General features: G+C 62.4%; 4 protein-coding genes across 4 annotated transcripts in view; 2 read left to right on the plus strand and 2 right to left on the minus strand.

Moving 5' to 3' along the window:
- Positions 1-39: 39 nt before the first annotated feature.
- On the plus strand, positions 40-919 carry ACA1_394590 (uncharacterized protein; the record flags this gene model as incomplete). Its single annotated transcript, XM_004340687.1, has 2 exons — positions 40-286; positions 357-919. 2 exons carry the CDS (start codon positions 40-42, stop codon positions 917-919), a joined length of 810 nt encoding a protein of 269 aa, XP_004340735.1.
- Positions 920-963: 44 nt separating this feature from the next.
- Positions 964-6971, minus strand: ACA1_394600 (GRIP domain containing protein; the record flags this gene model as incomplete). The annotated part of the gene is made up of 17 exons (XM_004340688.1): positions 964-978; positions 1084-1228; positions 1360-1514; positions 1605-1923; positions 2016-2183; positions 2266-2530; positions 2611-2701; positions 2785-3349; positions 3522-3598; positions 3696-3767; positions 3895-5031; positions 5205-5299; positions 5414-5498; positions 5608-5747; positions 5844-6449; positions 6551-6653; positions 6744-6971. 17 exons carry the CDS (start codon positions 6969-6971, stop codon positions 964-966), a joined length of 4266 nt encoding a protein of 1421 aa, XP_004340736.1.
- Positions 6972-7154: 183 nt separating this feature from the next.
- On the plus strand, positions 7155-8876 carry ACA1_394610 (kinase, pfkB superfamily protein; the record flags this gene model as incomplete). The annotated part of the gene is made up of 9 exons (XM_004340689.1): positions 7155-7243; positions 7320-7379; positions 7458-7542; positions 7620-7693; positions 7773-7886; positions 7966-8035; positions 8092-8193; positions 8287-8523; positions 8616-8876. The coding sequence occupies 9 exons, from the start codon at positions 7155-7157 to the stop codon at positions 8874-8876; spliced, it is 1092 nt and encodes a 363-aa protein (XP_004340737.1).
- A 61-nt stretch (positions 8877-8937) lies between these two features.
- ACA1_394620 (RasGEF domain containing protein) overlaps positions 8938-9218 on the minus strand; it is a gene marked incomplete at both ends in the record, with an annotated part of 5705 nt that continues 5424 nt past the window's right edge. The window contains one exon of the mRNA XM_004340690.1: positions 8938-9073. Within this exon, the coding sequence (XP_004340738.1) occupies positions 8938-9073 (136 nt within the window). The remainder of the gene's footprint in view (positions 9074-9218) is intronic.

Below are 9218 nucleotides of genomic sequence, written 5' to 3' on the forward strand. Positions count from 1 at the left end.
ATGCTGCCGCGCNCCAACTTCAAGGTGCTCACGGTGCTGATGAGCCACCTGCAGTTCGTGGTGCAGCACAAGGCCGCCAACAAGATGGACTGCAACAACCTCGCGATCGTGTTCGGCCCCATCCTGCTCGGTTCGCGCAACGACTCGGTCGGGGTCATCATCACCGACGTGAGCCACGTCATCCGCCTCATGTCCGTCCTCATCCAGGACTGCGACTTCTTCTTCCCCGACAAGCACGTCGAGATCGCCGAGAAGCCCAGCGACTCCCCGCCGCCCGCCACCAAAGGTCTTCCCTGCCCGCGCGTGTGCGTGTGCGTGCGCTGTTGCTGACTCACACACATACACACAACACACAGCAGAGAAGAGCAAGAAAGAAAAGAAGAGCAAAGACAAGGTGAAGGAGAAGGAGAAGGAGAAAGAGAAGGAGGAGGAGCCCAAGGACTGGGCCAGCAACATGGAGAAGAAGAGGCGGGCGACCAACGTCAAGAAGATCAACGAGGAGTGGACCAAGCGCGCCGAGGAGACCACGTCGACATCGCCCAGCGGCGCCGCGGCGGCCTTGGCCGCGGCCAAGAAGTCGAAGAAGGAGAGGAAGCAGGAGCAGCTCGAGCGCAAAGAGCGCAAGGCCAAGCAGAAGCGCATCAACGAGCGATGGCAGCGGATGGGCATGCCGGCGTCGCCGTCGCTCGGGCGCAGCGCGACGGCGGCGGGCGGCACGCAGCAGATGAAGAAGGAGAAGGAGCGGCTCGAGGGCCTCTACTCGCAGCGGAGCTCGCGCGCCGTCCAGCGGATCACCGTCAACGAGTTCCTGCAGGAGCGCGCGAGCCGCATCAAGAGCGGGGCCTACACCTACGAGGAGCTGCAGGCCTGGACCCAGGCCCTCAACCACTACTCCGAGGCCCAGGTTATATGTACATGAGAGGGGGGGGGAAATATTTGTATTTGGCTTGCACCACACAGTGATCATTTGCCCCACACCTGCACACATCACCGCACACGACACGACACGACACGACACACACGACACAGGTCAGGTGTGGTGGGAGGAAGAAACACAGGAAAAAAAAGAGAGAAAAAGGGTACCGAGCCCCAGAAGGAGTTGGCCTTGCGTCGTTGGTTGATTCGCTCGATTTCCTCGGGCGTGAACTGCAGCACGGTCGATATCACCGGGAGGAGCGCATCGTGCTCCCCCGTCTCCATGTACTTCACGATGATGTTCTTCAGATACCTTCAGTCCCCGGGGCACACACAAACAAGTCACATCACGCCACGTCAGCAAAACTATCATGTTTTACATTGAACACCAAATGGGAAGGTCGTGTGTGTGGTGTGTGTGTGTGCGCGAGCGAGAGAGAGTACCCGATGTTGGAGCCTTCTCGTTTCTGTGCGCGCTCGAACTCGCGAATCTCCTCCTTGAGGACCTGCTCCTGCATGAGGTGCAGCTTCGTGGTGCGCTCGGCGTCGGCCAAGGCCGACCTCAGGTCCTCCAGTTCCAACTTCAATCGATGCAGCTCCTAAACAACAACAACAACAACACACACACACACACACACAATGCGTCACAAATGGGCACGAATTGGCGCCAGCACCGCACTTGGGCTTACCTCTCGATGCGCGGCCTTCATCTGGTTGTAGAGGACGTTGTTGGTGAGCCCGCGCTCGTCTTCCCTGGGCTTGTTGGGCGCAGCGGCGGCGGCCGACATGTCCAGGTCAGCGAGCGAGACCGACGACGTCGAACGCGAGACCGAGGGCGACGGCGACGCCGAGTGCGGAGCGACCGACGACGATGATGACGACAATGAGGCGTAGGTGGGCTTGGCTCCGGTCATGCCGTTGAGCAGCCTGATACGCTGCTCCAAAATCTTGATCTCCTTGACCAACTGCGCTTCGCGCTCTTCCCGCTCCTTCAGCGCAGCTTGCGTGCTGGTGACACACGACACACACACAACACACACACACGACACACTGTGAGGTTGGGCGCAAGGGGCATATGACGGACGGCCTACGAGACTAACCTCTCCTGTTCGGTTTGCAGGCGCTGCTCGAGTTCCTTGAGCTTGTCGGCGTTCTCTCTTCGCGCCTGGAGCACGTTGTGGCGATTCTCCTCAACGAGCCGCCGGTGTTCGGCCTCGCGCTCGGCCAGCCGCTCCTCCCACTCCTGATTCCTCTTTCGCATGTCCGCTCTGCGTGCGGCGTGTGCGATGTGTGTCGTGTGAGTGCGGCGCGTGCGGCGTGTGTCGTGTGTGCGGGCGCGGTCAGACTCACCTGACGTTCTCGAACTCCTGGACCTCGTTCTGGTGTCGGTGCTGGAGTTCGGTGAGCTCGGTCTGCAGCGCGTCGGCGGTGGCCTCGTAGTGTCGCAGCTCCTCGTTCTCGGCCTGCAGCCGCTCCGCCTCCTTCCTCAGCTGCGTCACCTCCTCCTGCAGCGAAACAATGCTCGACAGGGCCTGCGGCGCCTCGCTGTGCGCCTCGTCCTCCGTTGGGCCTTCGCCGCCGCTCGCCGCCTGGCTCCGCTCGGTGCTTGGCGAGTCTGTCGCACGTGGTTCATCAAAATCACGACCGACACGGCTTGTGTGTCGTGTCGTGTGTCGTGTGTGGCGAGGAGCGCACCGCCGGCGGGACCCGCAGAGGCGATGGCCGACTGGGCACGCAGCTTGTAGGACCTGAACTCGGCCTTGGTGTCCTCCAGCTCCTGCGTGACCTGCGCCAGTTGCCCTTGCTACCATTCGCCTTCCGTAAGCGGTGTGCGCGGTGTGTGCGGTGTGTGTGCGGTGTGTGCGGTACCAATTCTTTCATCTTCTCCTTGTAGACCTGCGCGGCCTTGCGCAGCTGCTGGAGGAACTCCTCGCGGGCCTTGGCCTTGACCTCGATCGTCACGCGCTTCTCGGTCTCGGCGCGCTCGGCCTCCACCCGCTGCGCGGCCGCCTCCAGCTCGCGCCGCAGCCCGTCCATCTGCAGGCCGAGCCCGGCCAGCTCCTCCTCGCGGGCCGCCACCTTCTGCCGGGTCTCGCCCAGGTGCTTCTCGGCCAGCTTGAGCAGGTCCTTGAGCTTCTTGATCTTGGCCTGCAGCTTGCCGCGCTCCTCCCTGTCGCGCTCGCGCTCGGCCTTGGTCCGCTCGTGCGCGTCGACCACCTCCTGCCGCTCGCGCTCGGCCCGCGCCAGAGCGTCGCGGTGGCGTTCGTCGGCCTCCTTCATGAGCTTCTTGATGTGGCCCAGCTGCTCCTCGCCCAGCCGGTGCTCCGTGAGCATGCCCTGCATCTCCTCCACCGCCTTCTTGTGCTTCTCCTTCTCCTCCTCGATCCGCTGGTTGAGCTTGTTCCGCTTCTCCACCTCCCCCTTGATCTCCTCCCTGGCGACAACACAGTCACATATCAGTGCGTGCGTGCGTGCGGTATTGCGTGTGCGTGTGCGTGTGCGTGTGCGTGGGTGTGCGTGTGCGGTGAATTGGGAGGTGTGCGTACTGCAGCTTCTTTTGCTTGTCCTCTGAATTCTTTTCGATCTCCTTGAGCTGCTTCTTGAACATCTCGATGAGGCTGAGCAGCTTGCTCTCGTTGTCCTTGACCGCCTTGTACTGGGTGTCCTTTTGCATCATCACCTCCTGCATCGACCAGTCCAGAAGAAGGTCAACGATTAAGTTCACGATCGTCGTTCGCGAATTACAGTTTAGATCGAATAAATAAATAAATAGGCCGCACCTGGAGCTTGCTCAGCGTCTCGTCTGTGTGCGCCTTTTCCTCTGCCGCTGCGTTGACCTTCCCGATCAGCTCCTACACCACATCACAACACACAACTCGCCTGTGAGCGAACGAACTGTGGCGCGCTACACACACACGACACACATGACACATACGACACACACACACGACACACAGCCGCATGCGGCCACACACGTACATCTTTCTCTTCGCGCAGCTTGCGCAGGGCGTCGTCCTTGTCGGCCAGTGACTTGTCGTGTCGTTCGTTGACCTCCTTGAGCGTGTTCCTGAAGCCCTCGCGCTCGCGCGCCATCGCCTTCTCAACCTGCTCCTGGCCTTGGGCCAGCGCGCGCTCGACCTCGGCCAGCCGCGCCTGGGCCGCCTCCAGCTCGGTGCCCAGCTGCTGGCGGTCGGCCCCGAGCCGCGCCTGCTCGTCCTCGGCCTTGTGCACCGCCTTCTCCAGCCGGTCGCGGTCCTCGCGGGCCTTTTTGACCAGCTCGCGGGCCCTGGCCTTGAGCCGCACGACCTGCTCCCGCTTGCGCGTCAGGTCCTCCTCGCGCTGGCGCAGGTCCGCACGCAGTCGCTCGGTCTCATCGCGCAGCGCTTCGCTCTGATGCGCGTCGTCGGTCTTCTCCTCCGTATCCGCCTCCGCCTGCTCGTCGGTGGGGGCCTGGGCCTGGGAGTGGAGCTGGTCGAGTTCCGCGCGGTCGGCGCGTAGTCGTTCGCGCTCCTCCTGCAGCCGCTCGCGCTCCTCGTGGGTCTCGTCCTTCTCCTTCTCCAGCCGCTCGCGCTCCTCATCGAGCGCCCGCCTCTCTTCGTCGAGCCCCTCCCGCTCTCTCTGTCGGCTCTCTTCTGCTTCCTCCGCTCCCGCCGCCCCGTCGCTCGTCCGCTGCTGGCCGGCCTCGAGCGTCTGCTTCAGCTCCTCGACCTGGCGCGCCAGCTCCGACTTCTCGGCGATCCAGTCGCTCGTCTGCTCTCCGCCGCCACCCTGCCCGTTGCTTCGAAGCGCCTCCACTTCGCTCTCCAGCTCGGCGATCCTCGCACGCGCAGCCGCCACCGCTTCGCTGTCCCCCTGATCGGTGGGCGGGCGCTCGGCGAGTTCGGCGTGTTCGGCGCTTGAAAGCCGGGCCACGACCTCCTCGAGCTCTCGGATTCGGCTCTCCTTGTCGGCGATGGAGTTGAGGTCGGCCTGGCGGGTCTGCTCGCTGGCGTCGCTTTCCTGGCCTTGGCGCTCCTTGAGGGCCTGCAGCTCGGTGGCCAGCGCAGCCCTGTCGGCCGCTTCGCGCTGCCACTTAGCGATTTCGTCCTTGAGCTTGGCGCTCTCCACTCCCATCGCCTAGGCAGAGCGCCAGTCGTGTCAAGATCGGAACCGCGACACAGCACGTTGCACTCGACAGCGCACGACACGCACGACACACACGACACGCACGACACACACACGACACACACGACACGCACGACACACACGACACACGAAGCGCACTGGACAGACGGGGATGTGAGCGATACCTGGGCCTCGTTCCTCATAAGTATGAGCGTGTCGTGCAGGCCCTGAAGCTCCACTTCCTTGTCCTTCTGCAGGGACACCAAGTGGTGCTCTCGTTCTGGCAAAATCGGGAATGATAGGGCATCGTGGGTACATAAGCCAAACTATGTTTCATGGGTTGCGTGTGTCGCGTGTGGGTGTACGTGTGCGTGTGTAGCCAAGTAAAACGCACCAGCCAGGGACTCCTGGGCCTTGTGAAGGTCCTCGCCCAGCTCCTTCGCCTTAGCGTGGCTGTCCTCCAGTTCAGCGTTCAGCTCCTGTGTGGCCCCAACCAATGCGTGATTGAATATAAATTATAATAATAATAATAATAATAATAATAATAATAAATAGGAGCTAAACCTCCCCGGCAAAACCGAGATTTACCTTGATACGCCGCTGACCGGCCTCGAGCAACTCCTTCTGGGCGTCCCTCTGCTTGGCCAGCTCGCCCTCCAACTCATCCACCTTTTCCTTGTGCCGGGCTTCCATTTCGGCCTTGGCACGCGCCTCACTGTCGGCCATCCCTGTGTGGCGTGTGTGTGTTGCGTGTGTGTGTGTGCGTGCGTGCGTGTGTTGGTGACGCCGTAGGTCAAGAAGACAGGAATGGCAAAGCGACTTACGTTGGAGTTCGGTCGCGAGCCGCTCGATCTGTTCGCCGGACTTGGTCTGCAGGGTGTCGTAGAGGTCCTTCTGCTCCTGCACCCGCTGCTCGAGCTCCTCCACGCGCCCGACAAGCGCGCGCTCCTTCTCCGCGGCCTGCTCCCGCGCCTCGCGCACCGCCCGCCGCAGTACGTGCCCCTCGCGCACCAGCTCCCGGAGCCGCGCCTGGTAGGCCGCCTCACGCTGGCGTTCGAGCTCCTTCCTGCGCGCCTCTTTCTCGCGCTCTTCCTCGTCGATCTGGTACACCGTGCCACCGTCGTCACCGCTTCTGGCATCATTTACGCTGCCACTGGGCTCGGTCTTGTCGTCATCGCCACTCTGCTGCTGTTCGCTGTTCTCTTGGCCGCTGCCCAGCTGCTTGGCGAGCTCGCTCTCGACGTCGTTTCCGTCGGCGCCGTTGGACTCGGCGGCATCGGTGGCATTGGGGCGGTCGTCGTCTTCAGGTGGCGGCGGCGCAAGGCCGACGTCGGCGTTGAGAATGGCTTCGTCCTCCTTGTCGCGCTCCTCGATCTTGGCCTTGAAGTCGTTTCGCTCCTTGGCGAGCCGCTTGTAGGCGTCGACCAGCTCTGCACACAACACAACACACACAACACACAGATACACGACACACACCACGACACATGAGCGGTTCCGCCCGAAACAAGTGCCCGGCACAGGTCAGCTGTACCGGAGATCTTCTCGTCGCGCTTCTTGACGGCGATGGCCTGCCTCTTCACAAAGTTGACCAGCTCCTCCCTCGACGCCGAGTCCAGAGATATCCTCATCGGTGTCTGTGTTGTGCACACCGCACACACCACACCACACACAAGAAATACATCAGCGCGAGTGCCAGTGTTGGTGGTTTAAAAAGAAGAGCGTACGTTATCGCCTGCCGGGGGAGCCGCGGCTGGGGCTGGAGCTGCGGCGGGCGTGGAGGGGGAGAGCGAGGGAAAGGGCGGGGGCGAGCCGCCCTGGGAGGACGGGCCTCCGTCTGTGGAGGAGCGCATAGCGTTGGCCGCGGGGGAGGCGACCGCCTGAAGTGCATTCTCGAGATTGATACCCGCTACCTGCGCCGGCAGATTCGACTTGATTTTGTTGTACCACGACATCACCTCGAATCCACCGCCTGCGCGAGGCCAATCGCTACTTGAAGCTCCTTGCTCTCTGCTTCTTCTTTTGTTGGCAGATCAGTGCACGCCCCCCTCGTGGTGGAGAAGTTTGCTCTCTTCTGGTGCTTCTGATTTCTTTGTGTTTCCTTTTTTCCTTTGTTTCCTTGCTGACGTGGCGTCAACATGGAACGAGCAAGCAGGCCAGTGCTGGTGGGCCTCGGGTGCCCCATCCTCGACATCAAGGCGGCAGTGAGTGAGGAGTTCTTGGCCACGTATGTATACAACCCAACGCATTTATTTCGCCAATTTATTTCTTTCATTGCACTCATCTAATCGCGGCTGCTGCAGGCGGGGCTTGGCACTGGGGCAGTTCAGCGTCACCACCGACTGCCATCGCGCCCACGCACTGTACGCACACCAAACCCAACCGCATCGCTGCGTTGCATCTTTCATTTACACGTGCATTCGCCGGGCACTGCACGCCAGGTATCGCGAGGCCGTGGACAGCGGGGCACGCATCCAGTACTCGGCCGGTGGGTCCACCCAGAACGTCATCCGGGTCGCTCAGGTGGTGCCAGTCGCTGCAGCGTTTCTCCCCTCTTTTGTCGTGGCTGACCTGAAATGGCCCTTCACCGCACGCATGCCCAGTGGCTGCTGGGTGCAGAGCACAGGTGCGCCTTTGTGGGCAGCGTCGGCGACGATGACTTTGCCCGACTGCTTCGGTTCGCTCCCCGATCGTGATGACGAGGCCCACTTACACTTCTTCCCACTTACACCACTCCCTCTCGGCGTGTTTTGTAGGAGAGAGGTCGAGGCCGAGGGCAGCGCGGCCGCGTTTTGCTACGTTGGCACGCCCGGCCACGCAACGGGCAACTGCTTGGCGTTGACCCTCGCGGGGGACAAAGAAGACCGACGGTTCACACACACCCCAACGCCCGCCACCCGCGCGCGTACTCGTACACGCACTGACCCACTCTCCGCCCGTCCCGAACAGACATCAATTATTCACCGCTGGCGCCTCCGAGACTTTCGACTTGGCCTCGTTGGCCGAAGACACAAAGCAGGTGCGTGATAAGTCGGTCGGCCGCCTTTCATTTGTAGTCTCACGAAGTGTGTGTAGGTCATTGATGGCGCGTCGTATGTCTATCTGGAATGCGCGTTCCTGGCCTTTGCGGCGGACCACCTCCTGGCGCTGGCTCAGCGGAGCAAAGACCAGGGCAAGGTACCACTCTCACCGCCCACTACTCGCATCGCATCGTAATTGTGTTGGAGGCTCACCCGCACGTGCCTGGCTGGGGTGTGGCCGTGCACACAGTGCGTCGTGGTGAACCTCTCCAACATCTCGGTGGTCAACAAGCACCGCGACGCCATTCTCCGACTGCTTCCCCTGGCCGACGTCGTCTTCGCCAAGGAGAAGGAGGCGCTCGCACTCGCGCCGGCCCAGACGCCCGAGGAGGCCGCCCTCATCCTGTCTCGCCGCCGCGGCTCCGACACGTCGATCGTGGTCGTCACCCGAGGTACTCAACCCACCGTCGTTGCCTGCAAGGGCCAGGTACCCACTTGCCCCCCCCCCCTCCCTCCAATCACCATATTCCCCCTTGCCGAGGCCCAGGCGGGGCTGACCCTGCTCTACGCCGGCGTCAGGCCTCGGTGTTCGCAGTGCCGGTGGTGCCGAAGGAGAAGATCGTGGACCTCATCGGCAGCGGTGATGCGTTCGTGGGCGGCTTCCTCGCCGCGTTCGTCCACAGACACCACCCCAAGACCAAAGAAGTGTTCGCCCACCACCACCACCTGGCGCAGTGCGTGGCAAGCGGACACTTTGCGTCGTCTGAGGTCATCCAGCACGCCGGCTGCACGTTCTCTTCCGGTTCGACGCCGCCACCACACAACCAGCCAGGCCAGTAGCGCGACCGATCGTCGGTGTGGGTGGTAAGATGAGAGATTCGATATACATGTACACAGCTCGCTACTTGCGCGTCTTGTCTGATTTCCTCTTGGCGCTGGCGTCGGCGTCGGCCTTGTCCTTGGCCGCGAGGATGTCCACCAGCGGCACGCCGGCGAGCGCCGCGGACCCGCCGCGGCCTCGGCTCTCCAGGTAGGTCCTGGCGCACCGCTCCACCTGACTCCGCACGCACACCATGAACTCGCAGCAGTCGTGCCCCAACGCTCGGCACGAGAGCTCCACCACCGCCAACTGCACACGTCGTAGTTGTCGTTGTTAGCACACTGCTCGCCAACACACGGAAA

This window comes from Acanthamoeba castellanii, assembly GCF_000313135.1.
Source record: "Acanthamoeba castellanii str. Neff unplaced genomic scaffold scf7180000084756, whole genome shotgun sequence".
Taxonomy (NCBI): domain Eukaryota; phylum Discosea; order Longamoebia; family Acanthamoebidae; genus Acanthamoeba; species Acanthamoeba castellanii.